The sequence below is a fragment of the Berghia stephanieae genome, chromosome 5, assembly GCF_034508935.2.
Source record: "Berghia stephanieae isolate SIO BIC M18660-M18661 chromosome 5, UCSD_Bste_1.3, whole genome shotgun sequence".
Classification (NCBI taxonomy): Eukaryota; Metazoa; Mollusca; class Gastropoda; order Nudibranchia; family Aeolidiidae; genus Berghia; species Berghia stephanieae.
This window is the reverse complement of record NC_088364.1, coordinates 12,072,338-12,094,837: the sequence shown is the minus strand read 5'-3', so window position 1 is coordinate 12,094,837 and position 22,500 is coordinate 12,072,338. Positions and strand designations below refer to the sequence as shown.

The window sequence follows — 22,500 nt, the reverse complement described above, 5'->3', positions numbered from 1 at the left end:
TCAATTTAATATACGAAAACAGATAATATGGACGTTTCGAGTTTCCCCTTTATCAACAAACAGGATGAATGAAACACTACAGACGAATGAGTGAGATACTGCGATAGTGGCGTTGTTAAGGTCAACATTGTTATTGTAATGGGAATCTAAAAAAATTACGCAAAATATTGTCCATTATAATAATATAAAACTAGGTCCAAAATAAGTGGGTTCGGATGTCAGACCTGCATATATGTACACGTCGGGCAGAAGGGATGGAAAGAAAAAAAAGAGCAGCATAGATAGCGTGACAACCACCACGTTTGACTTGAATGAAAGGAAAAGAAAAAATGGCGGTCACAGCTAGTCGGGGGTGTGTTCAGTGTTCAGTGTTGGCTGATGTTGGGTGTGTCATTGTTACAATAATTTAATTAATTTCTCGGGTCCGTAATTTTTTAACACGGAGCAACGACTTCAAAGGGACGCAGAGAAATTGACTCCTCATCGTGGGATTGTGTTTTTTTGGCTGTAAGTCGGGGCCTTGTACATGGTCGGTCGTGAAAGAGATTGGATTTTTTTGTTTTCTTTTAAAGAAAGAAAGAAAGAAAAGAACGTATTATAACAATAACACCCAGTGAATAACGTTGGGGGATGAATGAAAGATGTTTGGAAATGAAGTCGAAACATGCGTTTGTTCTTTTTTTTTGTTTTGTTTTTTTTGTTTTTTTTTTTGGTTGGGGGGGGGTTAATCTTCGGAGTGAGAGATTACACCTCATTGTGAGATAGCATTTTTTTTTTTTTTTTTGGTTGTTGCTTTGTTTTGTTTTTGTTTTGTTTTTTGTTTTTTATTGTTTTTTTTGGTTGTTTTTTTTTTGTTTTTGTTTTTTGTTGTTGTGTTTTTGTTGTTGTTGTTGTTTTTGTACGTCGTGCGCTTTTAACTGCTTCGACGTAAAACAAAAAAAGTACATTGGTAACCCCTAGTGAATAACATTGATGTCTCGGCAAGATTATAGTTGGTAATGGACTTGAAACATGGATAGTTTTATCTCAAGAATGGGAAATAACTCCTCATTGTGATGTACGGTTTTTGTTACCAGTCCTGGCATTGTAACTGCTCCGTCTGTAAAATAAATGATTTTCTTTTAATTTAAAAAGAAGAAAAGAAAGACCATTGACTACACATAATATGAATAACGTTGGAGGGTGGATGAATGGATGGGTGGTTGGTAATGGAATCGGAATTGTATTATGGATAAAACTGTGCCTTGAAGGACGAGTTGATGTGTCTGCTATGAGGTTTTTGTTGTTGTTGCGTTTGCTTGTTTGTTTTTTGTTTTGTTTGTTTGTTTGGTTGTTTTTTTTCGGGGTGTTGTATTTTGTTTGTTTTTTTGTTTGTTTTTTGTTTTTTATTTTTGTTTGTTTTATTTGGGGGGGGGGGTTTAAATTGTTTTTGATTAACTTTATATCTGCCGTCAAGGTTTATTTTTAGGCTCTCATTCACACCTGAGTCGAAAGGGATAAATTGTGTAAAATGTCTTCTTAACCAAAAACATAACGCCGGGGACCAGAGTTTTGCGAGCATTGTTACAGTGTTACCCATCCAATTCTTACATTACTAATATGTTACCCATCCAACTCTTAACCACGTTCAACATTGCTTGATTTATTAACTTACTCATCCGAACCAGCGACCAGCTGAGCTCTAGCCCTTCGGTCTTGGATCAATGACATCGATAGTAATAATGATGTCCTAGGTCTTGGTTGATTTACAAAATGAGCCACCGTTTGATCCTCTCCGTTCCTCTATCCCCCAAACCATTCACACATCCCATCCCGTTCATCTCTTCCCCCAGGAGGCGTGTCGTTGTGTGACACCAGAGGTCAGCAAACCCGCCAAGGTTTATTTTTGGGGTCTCATTCACACCTGAATCTAAGGGGATAAATTGTGTAAAATGCCTTCTTAACTGAAAACATTACGCCGGGGCCCGAGTTTTGCGAACATTGTTTGTATGTTATTACCCATCCAATTCCTAACCACGTACAATGTTGCTTGATTTATTAACAAAATTATCCACCGACGATTCCCAAACTATTGACAAATCCCATCCCGTTCATCTCTTCCCCCAGGAGGCGTGTCGGAGTGTGACACCAGAGGTCAGCAAGCCCGCCAAGGAGTGGAGTCTGGACTTTGCCTTCAGGCAGGCTGGGATCAAGAAGGCCAGGCAGGTGTACAGAACGTAAGTCTTGGGGGTTTTCGGGGTGTTGGGTTGTTTGTTTTTTTCTTCCATTAATGATGATAATGATGATAATGATGTTGATGACTATCGCACTTATCATCATCATCATCATCAGCAGCAGCAGCAGCAGCAGCAGCAGCATTATCATCATCATCATCAGCAGCAGCAGCAGCATCATCATCGCCATTATCATCATCCTCATCATCATCATCATCATCATCATCATCACATCATCACATCATCACCATTATCATATTCGTCATCATTGTCATCATTATCATTGACATCATCATCATCATCCTCATCATCATCATCGTCGTCGTCATCATCATCATCATCATCATCATCATCATCATCATCATCTTCATCATCTCACTTATCCCGTCATTAATCAAGCCCACTCATAACTTAAAGCCAAGTTAATATACAATTTTGTTTATGTATATACATATATATTTGATTTTTTTTCCTTCTCCTTCCCCCAGCCTGAAATGCATGAGGCCTATCACTGTTGAGTTCTACCATCGTTACATCATCATGGAGAACAGTCAGGTGAGGGTTCTACTCTAATCCTTTTTTTTTCAATAAGGCAGAAAAGACGTGACGTCACACCTTCTACTCTTCCGGTTCCAAACTTCTAGGAAGTGTGTAGGTAATCAGTCAGTGGGAGGATTAATAATGAATAGGTTACATATTGAATCATAAGGTCGCATGCTTATTTTAGTAGCAGGATGTATAGGCAGATTCTTCGGATTATGAGCGAGATGGTCCTTATATACACAGGTGTTCGTTATGTAGAGGTAGTCGCTAACGAAAATCATTTGATGTTTAACATTTCTATTAGGCCTACATGTTATAGATATCCTAAATTTTCATCTTGTAGCACAGTGCGTGGTAATTAAATTACAAATTGATTGATGCTATTCCAATATGATAGATTCTATGCTTAAATTATCAATTTATTGTTGTGTTTTATTTGCATTGTAAAGCGCCTCTGAGCACATTGTGAATCTAGGCGCTATATAAATTCATTCATTCATTCATTCATTCATTCATAAGGCAGGTTTGACTGTATTCTAGTTTATGTATGTTTATAATTTATGTATGTTGTTGATGAATGATAGCGAGGGCACATAATATTATTACAGGTCAATCATATTGTTGTTTTTATTCCATTTTAAAAATTAAAACTCCCTGTTAAAAAATGCCCACGCCTGATACAAGGGACATAACTGATTTAATACATGCTCGTTCTATGATCCATGAATTATCTCCCTTGCATAATGTTCAGCAAAAAAATTATTGCTCGCTTTCCATTTCCACAATTTCCTTCTGTTAGTACTCATTTGCATCTTTAGTCTTCTACACCATTTTATGGTCCAGTTATATATAACTCGCGGATTCGGTAGGTTCAAGGTTTGAATCCCGCTATGGGCAGCGCAAATGTTAGCCCTTGGAAAAGGCTTTTAACGCAGATTTCTCTACCATATTCAAATGTAAATTATTAAATATGTTCCTGGCCAGGAATAGCTTTGTCTCTTGTCACTGACGAGGCTCTGTGACTCGTCTTACATGTTAATTGTTGTTTTTGTTGACTTAGTACCCCTTGTAAACTGCTTTGAACACATTCAAACGCATCCGTCATACTTCTTGTGGCGCTGGTCAATGATGGTGACGCTAGATTTTACAGTGTAAATTGTAAACTAATCAAAAAATTGCCTTTATGGATAATAAAGATCATACTATTATTATTATTTTTATTATTATTATTATTATTATTATTATTATTATTATTATTATTATTATTATTATTATTATTATTGTTATTATTATTATTATTATTATTATTATTATTATTATTATTATTATTATTATTATTATTATTATTATTATTATTATTATTATTATGATTATTATTATTATTATTATTATGATGATTAATATTATTATTATTATTATTATTATTATTATTATTATTATTATTATTATTATTATTATTATTATTATTATATTATTATTATTATTATTATATTATGATTATATATTATTATTATTATTATTATTATTATTATTATTATTATTATTATTATTATTATTATTTATTATTATTATTATTATTATTATTATTATTATTATTATTATTTATTATATTATTATTATTATATATTAATATTATTATTATTATTATTATTATTATTATTATTATTATTATTATGATTATATGATTATTATTATTATTATTATTATTATTATTATTATTATATTATTATTATTATTATTATTATTATTATCATCATGATCATCATTATCATCATCAACATCATCATCATCATCGTCGTCTTCGTCGTCGTTGTCGTCATTGTTGTTGTTGTTGTTGTTGTTGTTGTTGTTGTTGTTATTGTTATTATTAATTAATGGACATTGCGGACATTTATTTTCTTTGATTGAATATTCTTCTAATTTTGTTGTTTTTTATGTTTTGATTTAAAACCCAGTTGGAACCCAAGATCGATCTCATCCGAGCTGCCTTCGAGGAGGCCCTGGTGGAATTTGGACAAGTTGATCAAGGTAGGATTATTATGTTATTCAAATGTTACTGGCGTACACAGTATCGACTTTTTGTTTCTCACCTTCAGAAGATTATCAATCCTGAATTATTTTGGTGCTGCCTCTGTTTCTTTTGTTTGTTTTTTTTTTTTTTTGTTTCTTTTTTTTTGTTTTGTTCTTGTTTTTTGATTTAAAAAAAATTTTTTTTTTTTTGTTTGATGTTTTTTTTGTTTTGTTTTTTTTTTTTTTGGGGGGGGGGGGGTGTTTGTTTCTTTTTTTTATTTTGTGTGTGTTTGTTATGTCTAGTTTGGTTTTTGTTTCGTTTTGGTGGAAGGGGGAGGAGGTAGTTTGTTTTTTTTTTCTTGGGGAAGGGGGGGGGGGCGCGTCCTTTTTTATGGGGGAGCGGTTTTTGTTGGTATTTTGTATGTGTGGGTTTTTCTGTTTGTTTGAGGGGGTTGGGGGGGGGGGGGGGTGGTTTTTTACTTCTTCTTTTTTTTATTTTTTTTTCCATGTTTCTATCGATCATCTAATGTTCTTATTCAACCCAGGGAAACTGATGAAAGCTAAACGATTTCTATTATTCTTTGAATTAATTATGGTCTCTGTCTTTTTTCTTTTTTTTTGTTTGTCATGTGTGTCGAAAAATTATATATTTATTCAATCATTCATTTATTTATTTATTTATTTATTTATTTATTTATTTATTTATTTATTTATTTATTTATTCATTTATATAGATGTTTTATTATTTATTTAATATGTTTTATTATTTATTCATTTTAAAATTAATTTTTTACTTAATTTCTTTATTTTAATAGTTATATGTTTATTCATTCATTCACTCCTTTTTTCATTCATTCCTTAGATTCATTCATTCGTCCATTCATTCATTCATTCGTCCATCCTTTCATTCATTCATCCATTTATTTATTCATACATTTGTCTTACCAGAAGTGTGGTTGAATTACATGGACATGGAGAGAAAGATCGCGAAAGACGCCCCCAAGGCCGGTGTCGTCCACCAGAGGGCGCTCAAGTCACTCAACCCCGCTCTCAAGGAAAACTTCAACAGAACCATCACCTTGGTCGGGCTGACGGCAGCGTAACGTCATCGGGCGATGCCATAGATATACATCTGTACTACCAGATCGCTTGCGATGTACGTTTAGCACGCGATACGACGCCATTCATACTTGAGGCAACCTATACCGGAAATGGGGAGTGGCGTGTTGGGTTTTCATTCATTTGTTATCAAAACAGTTTTAAGGAGACAATGGTTAACATTGCAAATCACAAAACGTTTATAATATTATACACCTAACTATTGCAATTTACATCTCCGTAAATTAAATATTCATTTGTTTTTCAGAGTGTTTAATTCATTCATCAATATGGTGCATTCCTGTTGTGTATACAAATGCCATATTAGAGCCCTAAAGACAGCAACATTACTTTTCATAGATTAGTCAAATTAATTACTTTATTAGCCTCATGATAATGTATGAATGCATGTTTGTGTAATTTTGCTTATTGAGAAATTAGTGGCGATGATGTTGAAGATGATGAAGATGCTGATGATGATGAAGATGATGATGATGATGATGATAATGATAATAATAATAATAATAATAATAATAATAATAATAATAATAATAATAATAATAATAATAATAATAATAATAATAATAATAATGATAATAATAATAATAATAATAATAATAATAATAATAATAATAATAATAATAATAATAATAATAACTACTACTACTACTACTACTACTACTACTACTATACTACTACTACTACTACTACTGCTACTACTACTACTACTACTACTACTACTACTACTACTACTACTACTACTACTACTACTACTACTACTACTACTACTACTACTACCATCATCGTCATCGTCATCAACATCATAGTCATCACAATAATAATAATAATAATAATTATTATTATTATTATTATTATTATTATTATTATTATTATTATTATTATTATTATTATTATTATTATTATTATTATTTATTGTTATTATTATTATTATTGTTGTTGTTTTTGTTGTTATTATTATTATTATTATTATTATTATTATTATTATTATTATTATTATTATTAGTAGTAGTAGTAGTAGTAGTAGTAGTAGTAGTAGTAGTAGTAGTAGTAGTAGTAGTACTAGTAGTAGTAGTAGTAGTAGTAGTAGTAGTAGTAGTAGTAGTAGTAGTACTACTAGTAGTAGTAGTAGTAGTAGTAGTAGTAGTAGTAGTAGTAGTAGTAGTAGTAGTAGTAGTAGTTGTAGTAGAAATAGTATTATTATTATTATTATTATTATTATTATTATTATTATTATTATTATTATTATTATTATTATTATTATTATTATTATTATTATAATCCCACCATATTTCTTTAAAAAAATAAATAAGATCCTATTCTAGTGTCAGAGTGGGGCTTTTAAATGCGCGGCTACGTAATCTAGTGGTATGACGACGACGACGACGCTACTACTACTACTACTACTACTACTACTACTACTACTACTACTACTACTACTACTACTACTGCTGCTGCTGCTACTACTACTACTACTACTACTACTACTACTACTACTACTACTACTACTACTACTACTGCTACTACTGCTACTACTACTACTACTACTACTACTACTACTACTACTACTACTACTACTACTACTACTACTACTACTACTACTACTACTACTGCTGCTGCTGCTACTACTACTATTAATACTACTACTACTACTACTACTACTACTACTACTACTACTACTACTACTACTACTACTGCTACTGCTACTACTACTGCTGCTGCTGCTACTACTACTACTACTACTACTACTACTACTACTACTACTACTACTACTACTACTACTACTACTACTACTACTACTACTACCACTATCAATAATAATGGGGGGGGGGATGACAGTGACGACAACAACAACAATAATAATAATAATACTAATATTGATAATAATATAATAATAATAATAATAATAATAATAATATAATAATAATAATAATAATAATAATAATAATAATAATGATAAAAATAATAATAATAATAATAATAATAATAATAATAATAATAATAATAATAATAATAATAATAATAATAATAATAATAATAATAATAATAATAATAATAATAATAATAATAATAATAATAATAATAATGGCACGTCTTGTTTTGTCTCTTTTTTTTTTTTAACCTCAACTATATACGCTTACTATTATTACCTTCAAATAAGGCGAAACACACCGTAGCAAACACACATATACACCTCACTTTGCCCCAAGTTATGGAGGCCGAACGAAGAACAAGCTCGCGTGCTCGTCACGGTAATTTTTTAGTGACGTATAGTAACCCCGCCAATTCTCGCAAGCGATCTGGTAGTACAAGGTGTATATCTATGGGCGATGCAGACATCAGAGAGACAGACAACTTCTCCAAACAAGATCATTACAAACACAGGACTTGGTGTGCAGATCATGAACGATGTAGTTAGGGTTGCCAGTGTGGCTGATCCAATGCCAAATTCAAAATTTTTCTGGAAGTTAGAAAGTCAACTTTTTAAAAATGTGTTCGTTTATTTATTTTTTTTTTATTTATTTATTTATTTTTTTTTTTTTTTGTTTGGGATTGACGCTCCTTTTTAAAAATTATTATTAACTTAATAGTGATTCGATCAAAGGGTATATTGGTTTGGTTTTGTTATTTTCCTTTGAAGGGGGGGGGGGGGGAGGCAGAAATGAGATTTTGCGGGATTTTTTAAAAAGGATTTTTATTAATTTTTATTTTATCCAGGGCACAAAGTTATAAATTTGATGGTTTTAAAAAACTGGGTGTTAAAACTTTTGAAATTAATATGGCGAAGGCCATGCGCTGGGCAAAATACATTGAATTTAGCAATTTGTCATCTTACTACCGTCTTAATACAAGTTGGGCATTTTTCATTGTCAGACGACATTTTAGACCAAAGAAAAAATAATAAATAAATAAATTCCTGGCCACTTTGACTATTAACTGGATACAATCTTAAAAAAACAAAAACATGTTATAAAATCAATACATGAAAAACAAAACAATCTTATGGCTCGGCGGGATTTGAGTAAATCTTTGATAACAAAAGACTTGGAACTATCAAAATATCTAGTATTTGCGATGAACTTTGACCTCAGTGATCCAATTTAACCAGCTAATTGTCGTACTATGGATAGACACGTATTTAAAAATTTGGCCAGAAAACTCGTCCTTCAAATATCGATCGAATTAAATGACCCTCATCTTGGGCAAAAATTCTCAAATCTGGGATTTTAATGAAGACTTCGCGAAGTCCCAGGTTTTAGTTTTTGCTAAGATTAGTTTGTTTTTTTAAATCAATCGATATTTGATGGACGAGTTTTGTGGCCAAATTTTTAAATACGTGTTTTTCCAGAGCACGGCATTTAACTGGTTTAATGCTGACCAATTATAATTTGGGGAAATTTAATTTAACTTTTAAAAGATAAAATATACATCTGTAAAAATTTTAAGAATATTGAATGAAAATTTGAACTGGCAGTAAATTATAAAGACTTTAGTCTGTTTTTACGCAATATGCACAAAATCGTTCGGCAATGTTAAATTATATTTACATTTATGAATTTTATACTGCTTTTAATTTTTTTTTAGCAATGTCTTCTTTTTTTATCTTTGTCCTCTGAACCAAGTAAGCCCCAATAACGTGTGTTTTTTGTGTTTGTTAATATTGATTGTTGTGTTTTTCTGTCATCAGTTGGAACAATAAATAAAGATCATAATTGAGATTGGTTGTTGGGATTTTTCCTCCGATTTTATTTGTCTGTTCGTTTGTAGGTATTTGTTGTTGTTTTTTGTTTGTTTGTTTTTTGTTTTTTTGTTTTCTTTTGTTTTGTTTTGTTTTTGTTTTTGTTTTTTGTTTTTTTTTTGTTTTTTTAACCTTACCTTATACGGGAATTCCGTCTCCCGTCAGAGTTTGAATGTCATGGAACGCCATTTTTCACGCTCAATGGCCTTTACCCAGCAGTCGATTATCTTTTTGCCAGTTGTTGCCTCCATATTTCCTATCCAGGTCTTCCTCGTGCCTTTCTGCCAGCTGCTAGTTTTCCCTCTAGCACTGATTTTGGATGGTGTTGTATCTCAGTAATAATACATGATAAATAAATTCTCTTTATTTATCCCTAAAGGGAATTGTTTCCTTTAGGATCCATTTTAATGGGAAGACCGGAAAAACCCAGGCGTCTGCCTCCATTGCAGCGCCGCAAAGTGAGCTAAGGCTGGGTTATTTGCTCAGGGCCGCACAGCGTGACGGGTAGTAGTCGAACCTGTTACCTTTCGGGTATAAGCAAAGACCGTAACGCTGAGCCAATGTATTGTATTGTCCTTTGTTCACAGTTGAATGTACCCTTTGCAGCAGAATCCTTTGCCTGTTCCTGGATGGGACGGACTTTAAGACAATCTCAAACCAGGCACGTCGGTGGATTGTCGTCGGGATCTTCGTCCCTTATTTTTTCTATTGTAAGTGTTCTGTTCGGATCGAAGTCGGTTGAGCCTCCTCGGATAGGGCCTGGAGAATCTTTACTCACTCGGGTTAACCATGTGCCTTTGAAAGAAATAGCTTAACAGGCTTGCTTGCTGTCAGGACCCTTGTAGCGCTTATTTTAGTGATTTGCTCTATATAAAAATTAAAATAACTTCAGAGCATCGAGGCCTACGACCCGGAGTTATCCGATTCATAGCTTGAAACGGACAATAGCAATTCTTGCTACCTTTGGATAGTAGACAGACCGATTAACAGCCTACCAACATGCGGGTGGACGGGGGGCGGGGACAAAAATAATCTCTAGATATTGTTTGGGGCAAACCCGACTTTTATAAGACCTTTTGAAGTTTCATTAATTAGAATAATAAAAAAAAAAAAACACGCAGGAAAGATCAGGGATTCGAACCAAAGACCTTACAACCCGAAAGCGAAGACTTAGTGTTATGCCATCAATGTAAATCAACTTGTACTAATTTGCAAGCCTGATATCCCAATGTGCTACGGGCTCATTGTTGTAATAGAAGTATGTAATCTCAAATCAACGCAAACTACTGTCCATTACAACAATGTTAAAACAAGACCATAATTACACTCGGTTATCAGACCTGCAAATATGTACACGTCGGTGTAAATGAGGGGGGGGGGGTCCTTTGACCTCCCATGGTGGGCAAGAGGTTAATTACTGCTATTTCCCCCATCCCCTGATAATATCTATTTTCCGAGTTGCTTTCTGTCTTTGTCTTGGAATGAGATTGGTTCGCGTGGTTTTGCAATGGCCCTTGTCAGAATCCTTAGCTGAGGGGGAAAGCTTTAGCCTATCAGTTTTGGGAGATGATTTTTTTTCCTTGTACTTGTAAATCACATCTCTGTTATGCAAAACAAAAATAAACTAATAATGATTAATTTGACCAGAAAAATCGATTTATGATTTGCATTTTATTGTTAGCCAGGAGGTAATGCTATAAGGATAGAAGAGTAAGTAATTTTATTTTCTGCCCTTAATAAATAAAGTGAAAAAAAAATTATATTTCAGTCACACTAGATTACCAAGTGCGACGTTGTCATGAAATAAAAACTGAACTGTTCTCTCTCTCTCTCTCTCTCTCTCTCTCTCTCTCTCTCTCTCTCTCTCTCTCTCCCTCTCTCCATACAACTATCTATATCTTTCTCATCACACAGATACACACCGGCTCAAACGCTCTCAGATTTTCAATTTTTTTTTTTCAGAGATCATCATCATCATATTTGATTGAAACGAAAATCATTTTATAAAAATAGCAGGACTATTTTCGTAGGCAAAGGGTTAATCTCTAAACGTTCTTATAGAATCAATATTATTTTGGGACGTTTTTTATTAACCCTTAATTCGACAGGCACCCCTCTCTCTCTCTCTCTCTCCGTCTCTCTCTCTCTCTCTCTCTCTCTCTGTGTGTCTCTCTCTGTCTCTCTCTCCCCTCTCTCTCTCTCTCTCTCTCTCTCTCTCTCTCTCTCTCTCTCTCTCTCTCTCTCTCTCTCTCTCTCTCCCTCTCTGTATGTATGTATGTGTGTTGTAAGCCTCTGGTGAAATAACACAAACTTTGCTGTTTCATATAACTGCACATAGTTTTATTTACGCTGAGGCAACATTATACACTCTGTCCGTACTGAGATGAAATAGTTTTGCCTGGATTTCTAGTTTTGTTTTTGTCTTTTCGGTTTTTTGTCTGTTTGTTTTGGGTGGGGTGGGGGGGGGGGGGGTTGTTGTTTGTTTTTTTGGTTGGAGTTTGTTTTGTTTTGTGGGGTTTTTTTTTTTTTGGATACGGGGTTTGTTTTGTTTTGTTTTGTCTTGTTTTAGTGGGGGTTTTTTTTGCCGAAAGTGAAACAAGCTGACAGTAACCATCTCCCATGTAGTGGATTGTGGGACAAATCTATCGGGGTTACTCGCTATCAAGATAATGGACAGAGAGAGTACTTTTGTGCACGAAAAAGTAGAGAACGATGGAGGCTGCTGAAGCTTGAGATCGTGAAAATACTAATAGAAAATGTGAAAATGGAAAATGTCTTTGGATAGGAACAGTACAAACAATGGACGTCTCTTGTACAAACCCTTCGTCAGCAAAACAATAAACAAAGGAACGTTGAAAACAAATAAGATAAAAGTGTAGCGTCAATTTTTAAAAAATGTTTTTGTTTTTCAACGATTCTTTGTTTATTGTGTTGCTGAGGAAGGGTTTGTACCCGAAACGTCCATTGTCTTACTGATCCCACCCCAAACCTTCCTATTTTCACATTTTGGTTAGTATTTTGTACTTAAAATGGTGGTAGAAAATCCTGAGTTGGGGATGACAGCAAGTCTTTGGGGTATGGCCACTGTTATTATGCATTAAAAAAAGAAAAAAAGTGGGGGGAAATTTTTTTCTCGTATAAATCAACTTTCGATTCTATTATGTCTTATGTCATAATATGATTTGTATTTTGTATGAATCAGATCTTGTATTGTATGTGTCAGTATTACATATATGTATATTTATATTAGATGTTGTTAGTAATAGAACAAATTAACATGTTTTCATTTTCGCCACGGATCCATGTGAGGCCATGCTTTGTGTCTCATACTTGATACAGAGGTACTCTTACAGTTCCTCCATAGTCTATTTATATTTCCCCTTTTTGTCGAATTCCTGACGCTTACATGACCTATACGTGTTTTAAGTGCCTTTTTTTTCCTCTTACAAACATCTCTTTCTGTCTCTGTTGCAGTCACTCACTCTCTCCCTACCCCCCCCCCCTCTCTCTCTCTCTCTCTCTCTCTATCTCTCTCTCTCTCTCTCACCACTCTCCCTATCCCCCCCTTTCTCTCTCTCACTCTCTCTCTTTCTCTCCCTCTCTCTCTCTCTATCTCTCTCTCTATCTCTCTCTCTCTCTCTCTCATTGTTCCATTATCTCTGCATAGATCGTTCGTGATGATAATTTAACAAGAGCAGTAACAGTCGTCCACAACAGGCAATGTGATTTTCACCCATCTGCACCGAAATCCCGATTTCCTCTTCCTGCCTTTCCTGTTGGATTTCCCATGGTTGTTGTGCTGGTTGTTGTGGTGCGGCTGATTGGTGCTCTTCCTGTGTCCTCCTCTCCTGGCGTCTCTTCTTCCGCGACGGTTGATGTTCCTGGTATGGAAAGTTCTCGTGTTATGACGTATTGGTCTGGCAGCAGATTTAGACGGGGTCGTGCTGACAAATTTGGACATGATGAAATCTTCAATGTCTCTGTCTTGTTTTCGAATGGCGCCAATGCCTCGACGTTTCTGAGATTCTGTGGGTTTAGGCGGACCCCTCCTCTTTGTATTAGTCCTGGAATTTTCTGCTGATTCCTCCTTGCTTCTTGAAAATAGTTGGCTTAGTTGCTTAGCGGCATCTTCGATATTATCATGAGCATCGTCGTCGTCGTCGTCATCATCTAGATGAAGATGATGATATTCATCATGGTGGTCATCATCATGGTGGTCAAAATCATCGTCATGGTGGTGATGATTTTGTTGGTCAAGCTCATGGTGATCGATACCTCCTTTACTCTTGTTAATGTATTGAGGAGTCGTATTATTATTACTATTTTTATGCGTATCCAATTTATTTTTCTTGCCAGTTTTGAGGAAATTGTCGAATTGTTCAGCAAGTTGCTTTGACGGCTTACAGGCCCATCGTAACAGCCGCAGTTTCCTCTCTTTTCCCGGGACGCATTGCTTACCAGCCGGCCATGAGCAGGATGGCGGCGAGGGGGTGGATTGATGTTTGAAGTTGGAGGATTCATTAGACAGCTTAGCACGGACAAACGTCCGGACGGGGTTAATATCAACGGGCTTAGAACACGACCCTGTTCTCACCCATCTCGGCCAGTAGAGAAGCCCCATGTCCCGCCATTTGTAATACACGGGGCACGAAGCGACGTGGACTAGCCAAGACTTTAAACTCTGTGTCATCCTTGACATTGCTTGTTTTGGGTCCAGCACAAGATGAGCCATATATTGTGCAGTAATAGTTGTTGTTGCGTTTAACTTCGTGTTGTTGGAGTTGTTTGAAACTTGTGCTAAAGATTCTTCAAGATTGATGAATAATTTTTGAGTAAGCGTTTCGAGGTCGAGAGAGGACGTTTCTAACCTGAGAGAAGGGTCGATGTTTCTTTTGGTTAGAAGTTTGGAGAAATCCTTGGGAAGTTTTGGGGACATCCAGAAGGCGTTGAAGTCTTTACTCATTCGTCTCATCAACCTCTGGGGCTGTCAGATGGGGAAAAAAGGGTTGAACAAATCACAATTATAAATACAGTACATTGCATTACTTCGATCAATCAATTATGATGTTTTGAGCATTAATCAAAATTGATATCACAGTCTCAAAATAAAAAAAGAACTTCTTTCAGCTTATCCCTCATTGTGCAGGTTTGCCATAACGAATGCCACATCTCCACGCATCACGGTTCAGAGCATCATCATTCTGCAGGCCCAGTTCTTTCATATCGTCCTTTACCTTATCCAACCATCTAGTCTTTGGGCGTCCCTTTTTCCTAAAAAAAAAACCCCAAAAAAAAAAAACAAACCAAAAAAAACCCCTTTATACGGATCGTTAGGACTCGAACCTTTCATTATAACTTTTTTCCTAACCTCCCTGTCCACCCCATCAGCGATTGGACAGCTGGGCCTGATATGTCTGGCGGAGAGCACTTTGCGATAGACTAGTGTCTTGTTGTCTTGTCTACGCTATAGAAACCGGGATAAGCTCCGGCACCATGGACCTAATGGCTATGAAGGATTTTTTTTTTCGATCAATAAAACATAAGATCTTAGCACACGACTCCTATAATTTGTACAAACCACCCGGACACATGCAACCGTTTTGAGGCTAAAGATCACAATTTTAGACCTTTTTTCTTCACTTACTTTGAGGTGTTTTTTCCTGGGTGCCATTTTTCTGATGTCCAGCCTTCGTTCCAAGTATTGAGGTAAGTTAGGAATGGGTGTGTAGGGGTGTTTAGTCTGGTGGTTATGGGTCGTGGACATCGACTGCTGTTGGGGAAAAAATGGAATGGATACTCGTAAAAAAAAAAAAAAATAAATAAATAAAAGTCGATTGGTGGACATGCTGCTTTTAATTATTTTTTTAAAAATTGCGGTGCAATTTCATATGGGAAAAAACTAATCGAAGTTTATTATGGTTTTGATAAGTTCTAGTTCGTGTTTTGTATTTTTTTATGTTTGTTTGTATGTTTGTTTGTTTGTTTTTTTATTTTGATTTTTTGTTTTTTGAGATTTTTTTTTTGGGGGGGAGGGGACATTTTTTGCTGTTGTGTTATAAAATGTGTTTGTTTGTTTTGTTTTGTTTTTGCTTTTTAGTTGTTCTCGTTTGTTTTGTTTTGATTGTTTTGTTTTATTTTGGTTAGATTTTTGTTAATTTTAATTTATTTTTTTTTGTGGTGGGGTGTTTTTTTTTTCATTTATATCTTTTATTATTTTTGTATTTTTGTTTCTATTAATTTAGGGTGTTGATGGGTGTTCCTTTTTGACTTTGTTTTTTATTTGTTTTTTTTTGTTTGTTTTTTTATGTATTCATTTCATATATTTATCCGTTCGTTCGTTTATTTCTTTATTTCATTATATTCACTTATTTACGGACTCATCACTGAGATGATCTGAATACCATACGAGGCACCCTTGTATTTAGAAGAAGCTCTAGATTAGGGACAGACAACGTTTACGTCTAAATAATGACTAACCTAAGACTGATACCATCCAAAGACATTGCATCTATCTGATCTGGACTCACCATCTCTGAGGTGACCTGTTTTCCATGTGGTCACATCTTCATGTCAGAGCTATGTATTTCCCTTGTATTCAGAGGTAGCGCAAGATTAGGGACAGAATTCTTCGTCAGAATAATCTCTAACCAGAGACTTCTCGGGAGAGTTTCATTAAATAAAAGAAGAAGATGGCAATTTGGTTGGGGCATGTCTGTCGCAGACCTGATGAAACACTGATCAGGAAGGCTCTGCGATTGACACCCCGAGGAAAGAGGAAGCGAGGCCGCCCCAAGGAGACTTGGAGACGTACCGTAGTGAGGGACTTAAAACAGAGAGGTCTGTCCCTCGAGATGGCCCCAAGAATAGCTTCTAAAAAGACCAGGTGGATATTCCCTTGCATCGCCTCAAGTGCCAGCAGGCCCGGAGAGGATTGAGTGAGAGAGAAGAGAGAGAGAGAGAGAGAGAGAGAGAGAGAGAGAGACTCCTACCATCAAAAGACATTGACATTATCTGGACTCGCCATCACTGAAATGGTCTGTTTGCCATGAAAAGACATCTTCATGTCAAAAGTATGGCCCCTTGTATTCAGAGGTAGCGCAAGACGAGGAACAGCAATCTACGTCGTAATAATCTCTAAGCAGAGACTTCTACCATCAAAAGACATTTACATGATCTGAACTCACCATCACTGAGATGACCTGTTTGCCATGGGGGGACATTAGCTTCATGCCAGAAATGACACCGTGTATAACGTGCATTCCCAGGATTAGTGACGGAATAGACCAAGGTGCAATCATGGTGGCTGGAGGCTGTGAATACAAAATGAAAGTAAAGGTACGTGTTTTTATTTTTCATAATTTGGCGCTTATACAACACACACACATACATACATACACGCACATTATATATATATATATATATATATATATATATATATATATATATATATATATATATACATATAATATAATATATATAATGTGTATATTATATATAATATATATATATATATATATATATATATATATATATATATATATATATATATATATATATATATATATATATATATATGATAGAGAGAGAGAGAGTCCCAAAAATGTATACACATGAAGAATAATTAATTGTAACCGTGGAATTTTATAGAATTTTATTATTTTATGTTTTAAAATATTTATGAGTATCATCTTTTTGGGGGTTTTTTTTCATTGCATTTAAACTACATTTTGAAATAATAATTGCATTTTATTAAATCCCATATTTACAATTATTTTGTTGTGTATACATTTTGGGGGGACACCCTACCCTGTATATAATATACTATCATTATTATTGTAACACGCCTTGCAGGCCGACACGTTTCAAATTGCTCTGTGTTTTCTATTTATTTTAGCGTTTATTCACATTTTCAATTCTGGATTTTTATACCAATCGAATTGTGACGTTTTACTCTTCTGAGTGATATAATTATTTCTTATTTTTATCAAAGGACTTGTGTATCATTCGTGAATTTTATGCTAAATTTTAATAATTTCAAGTGTTTTATTTTATGAACAAAGTTGTTTATTTATTTTACTACAAGTGTTCACTGTGCTCTAACATCGATGCCCAGTATTATGAATCTAGAAAATGAAACACACGTCACCATACAGTCCACCGCGATGACAAGTCTTACGAAAACCAACGATTGTCTTGAATACATTTTACACCATGAAAGTGATAATTATTGTTATGATTATGAAAGCGAATACAAACACCGTGTTGAAACAAGTGAACCGAAACATCGATTGAGTCGAGGAGGGATACGAAAACAAAGGGCCATCCCAACACAGTGTGGCCATCGGCCCACCCCTAAAAATAAAACACCACGGCCACCTACCACACAGACAATTATACCACTTATGAGTGAAAAGAAATCACTTCCAATTTTAAAAGTGGCGACAATAAACGCCCAGTCTTGCCGCAATAAAACATTAGACATTAAACATATGATTGAGGAGAGATCTATTGACATTCTAATAATAATTGAAACATGGTTAAAGGAGAATGGGGATGAAGCAATTGTGTCGGATTTAACACCACTCACACATACAACTCAGTCATTTCCGAGAAAAGGAAGGAGAGGGGGAGGAATTGCAGTGGTCTATAGGTCAAATTTGACCATTAGATTTAATCATGATGTCAACAATTTTTCGGCATTCGAATCGGTAGGAATGGTCATTGATTTTAAACATGACTCAGTCAAGCTTCATTCAATATATAGGCCACCACCCAGTGCAAAAAATAGATTAAAAACATCACTATTTATTGATGAATTCGAGGACTTCCTTCTTCGCCTTGACATGAAGTCAAAGAAAAATATTATTGTTGGAGATTTCAACTTACACTTTGATCGAGACACACCGGATATAAGAAATATAAATAAACTACTTTCGTCTCATCACATGACACAGCATGTCAATGAAAAGACACATCGGTGTGGACACATTATTGACTGGGTATTGACCAGCGTTGACATGCAACTAGCGACACCTATCAATGTAGATGATCTTTGCATTTCAGACCATCATTTAATATCTTTTGGCATCAGAGGGGGACAGTACACGACACAAAAAACAAAAAAAATAGTTGTTTCGAGAGATTTGAAGAAAATTGACATAGAACTATTTAAAGCGGACCTCTCTCACTCTCTAACTACACATTGTGAAAAAGAAGTGACTGGTGACAATTTTGATAAAGCAGTTATTAGTGTTATGGATAAGCACGCACCTCTCACAACAAGATCTGTGAACATCAGAAAAGAATCACCATGGTACAATTTGGAGGTAAAACGTATAAAGAAAGAGAAAAGAAAAGCGGAGAAGAAATGGAAAAAATCTGGCCTGACAATTGATAAGGAAACTTACATATCATTCAAACATAGACTCAAAGAGGCGACAATTAAGGCAAAGCGTATCTACTACAGTGGAACCTCCCGATTACGACACCTCCGAATAACGACAACCTCCTGATAACGACATTGACCCGTGGTCCGATTTTTTTTCTATTTAAGATCAGTAAAAATAACCTCCAAATAACGACGCACTTTTTGATAAAACCTCCGAATAACGACATCATTTTGGCGATTTTCGGAAGTTTTCGTAGTTATCTGATACTAAAAATACCGAGTATGAGTACTCAAAAGTTTATAAAAACGATTCCTGCTTGAACCAATGAGATATGCATTAATAAAAACCAAGGTATAAATGTAAGTGTAAGCAAGTAAACACAAAATCTTGGAAAATGTGATATTATGTGGTGATAGAAGTAGTAGTAGTAGTAGTAGTAGTAGTAGTAGTAGTAGTAGTAGTAGTAGTAGAAGTAGTAGTAGTAGTAGTAGTAGTAGTAGTCGTAGTAGAAGTAGAAGTAGTAGTAGTAATAATAATAATAATAATAAGTAGTAGTAGTAGTAGTAGTAGTCGTAGTAGTAGTAGTAATAATAATAATAATAATAATAATAATAATAATAATAAGTAGTAGTAGTATGTAGTATAGTAGTAGTATAGTAGTAGTAGTAGTAGTAGTAGTAGTAGTAGTAGTAGTAGTAGTATAGTAGTAGTAGTAGTATAGTAGTAGTAGTAGTAGTAGTAGTAGTAGTAGTAATAGTAGCAGTAGTAGTAGTAGTGTTTTTGTGGGAGGAGGAGGAGGAATTTTGTTTGTTTTAAAGGGTTTTACAGCGCCTGTGACACATCTATGTTATATCAGCGCCAGTAAAAAGGAAGAAAAGTGGATAGTAAAAAACATTCTATATTTACAATTGAAATGACATAAGAAAAAGTAAGACAAAGGGGACTGGTTTAAATAGGGAACAGATGTAGATTCCAGGAGCACAATATCAGTGTACTCAGTTCAGATCACCTAAAAGTCTCATCCAGACACACGCACAAGAACCATCTAAGAGGAATACACTACAATATTTTGTTTGTTTTGTCAATGTTAATAAAACCTGGTCCCTCGGGCCTTACCACGCCCACTTTGTCCGCCATCTTGGAAACCTCTAAATAACGACACCTCCGGATAACGACATAAAAACTTGGTCCCGTGGCATGTCGTTATCGGGAGGTTCCACTGTATCTTGAATAAGTTGATAACATAAAAAGTCCGAAGGAGTTTTATAAAATCTCAAATAAGCTTCTAGGCAAAGAGATCAAAACAAGCCTGCCACACCACACTGACGACAAGCAACTCGCGGACTGCTTTGTAGAGTATTTCATGAATAAAATAACAACGATACGGAGTGAACTTGACACAGACGAAACAGAAGCAGAATATACCTCTTTTTATGGTGAACCCTTAACATCTTTCAAAGAAATTTCAATAAATGACACAAAGAAAACGATTCTCTCTAGTCCTAGCAAATCATGTAGGCTCGACCCTTTACCAACATCCCTTTTGAAGGAGTGTATTGATGAACTTGCACCTTACATCACTGAATTGATTAATCAATCATTAAGGGAGGGAGTTGTTCCAGAAAGCTTCAAGAAAGCATTGGTGAAGCCATTGTTGAAGAAAGCGGGACTTGACAGTGATAATTTTAAAAACTTTAGGCCTGTATCAAATCTACCATTCATTTCCAAAATTCTAGAAAAGATTGTACTAAAACAACTTTCTTGTCACGTGAAATATAATAACCTCGATGAGTGCTTTCAATCGGCCTATCGGCAAAATCATAGCACAGAAACAGCATTGATGAGAATCACAAATGACTTGCTGCAAATTATTGATCAAGGAAAAACCACCATCCTTAGTCTTCTCGATCTTTCGGCGGCCTTTGACACCATCGACCATGCCATACTACTTCGAAGGCTACAAGTTACTTTCGGCATATCGGGCACTGCTCTAAACTGGTTTGCATCATATCTTACTCAAAGAACTCAATCAGTTTTAATTGGGGAAGTAACTTCGTCAGAGCGTGACCTTCATTTTGGTGTACCTCAAGGATCCGTTTTAGGTCCAGTCCTTTTTGTACTTTACACTTCCCCTGTTGTGAGAATCTTAGAGCAACATTCTCTCGCTTACCATATGTACGCCGACGATACCCAGATATATAGCATGTGTTTGCAATCCGATATAGTTTCAAAGGTAACTGTTTACGAACAATGCATCAACCATGTGATGAGATGGATGTCTGCAAATAGATTAAAATTAAATGGCGACAAGACTGAAGCCTTATTCATTGCTAGTTCAAATAATAAGACAGATCCATTTACACTGGCACTGACAATCAACGATAATGATAAAATACAACTCACAACATCAGCAAAAAATCTCGGCATCACCCTGGAGAGTGATCTGTCTATGAACAAACATATTAACAATGTGAGAACAAGTGCTATCTGCATTCTAAGAAATATCAGAACAATCAGACCATTTATTAATAGGGAAACTTGCAACAAATTGGTAACATCTTTGATATTCCCGAAAATGGACTACTGCAATGCACTGTTTGTTGGTCTAACAAAGGACAAAATAAACAAACTCCAGAAAATACAGAACATGGCAGCCCGCGTTGTACTACAGAAAGACAGAAAAACTGCAGCTCCCGAATTACTACAGCAGCTGCATTGGCTGCCAGTGGACCAGCGGATTAAATATAAATCTTCAACTATCGTTTTCAAATGCCTGGAGGGCTCGTCACCAGCATATCTCTCAAACCTCGTTGAACGGTATAACCCACAGCGATCGCTTCGATCAACGAACGACCTCAAATTGAAAACACCCCGCTGTCGAGTGAAGGCTGGTGAACGCGCCTTTCAGCATTCTGGTCCAAGGTTGTGGAATTTACTACCACTAGAGATACGTTCTTCGTCTTCACTAGAGGAATTCAAGCGTCGATTGAAGACATTCTTATTCCGACAGGCTTTCTTTTGATTATGTGTATAATTAGCGTTGTTCGTGTACTGTGTTAGGGCTTCATTATTAAGTTAATCTTTGTTATGCGCCCAGAGCCCTCCTGATGAAGGGATGTTTGGCGCACTATAAATCTATACCATTATTATTATTATCTTATATAATTGGCAATTTTTTTTATAATGTACATGTTTATATAAGGTGGTCACAAAAAAGCGCCGCTTTTTGTCGGCTTGTATCTCTAAGACTCTTCATTGATTTTCTTTTAAAATCAAAACACAAATAAAACAAATCCTATTACGTAGACTGTCAAGATTGTAACAATATGAATTAAGAAACAAAAAAGACAGGCTACAGTGGTTTTTTTTTCAAATTCGTGTTCAGAAATACAATATTAGAGAAAAAGTGACGCAATATTGAAGAGAGTAAAATCTTAAGGGGGCCAATTGTCTTTCTCTATGAAATGAATATTCTTGCTCAAGAGAAAAG

General features: G+C 35.1%; 2 protein-coding genes across 2 annotated transcripts in view; one reads left to right on the top strand and one right to left on the bottom strand.

The window, feature by feature from the left end:
* The window catches only part of LOC144972428 (U3 small nucleolar RNA-associated protein 6 homolog), a gene marked incomplete in the record, with an annotated part of 519,965 nt that extends 513,589 nt beyond the window's left edge, over positions 1-6,376 (top strand). The window contains 4 exon segments of the mRNA XM_078913596.1: positions 2,107-2,216; positions 2,702-2,768; positions 4,712-4,784; positions 5,715-6,376. Of these exon segments, the coding sequence (XP_078769722.1) occupies positions 2,107-2,216; positions 2,702-2,768; positions 4,712-4,784; positions 5,715-5,869 (405 nt within the window).
* Positions 6,377-11,273: 4,897 nt separating this feature from the next.
* Positions 11,274-14,366, bottom strand: LOC144974073 (uncharacterized). Its single transcript, XM_078916961.1, has one exon. The coding sequence runs from the start codon at positions 14,351-14,353 to the stop codon at positions 13,307-13,309; it is 1,047 nt and encodes a 348-aa protein (XP_078773087.1). The 5' UTR covers positions 14,354-14,366; the 3' UTR covers positions 11,274-13,306.
* Between the last annotated feature and the right edge of the window lie 8,134 nt (positions 14,367-22,500).

Excerpts from the sequence above, each read along its gene's own strand:
- LOC144974073 (XM_078916961.1), bottom strand. The coding sequence starts at position 14,353 with ATGGCTCATCTTGTGCTGGACCCAAAACAAGCAATGTCAAGGATGACA.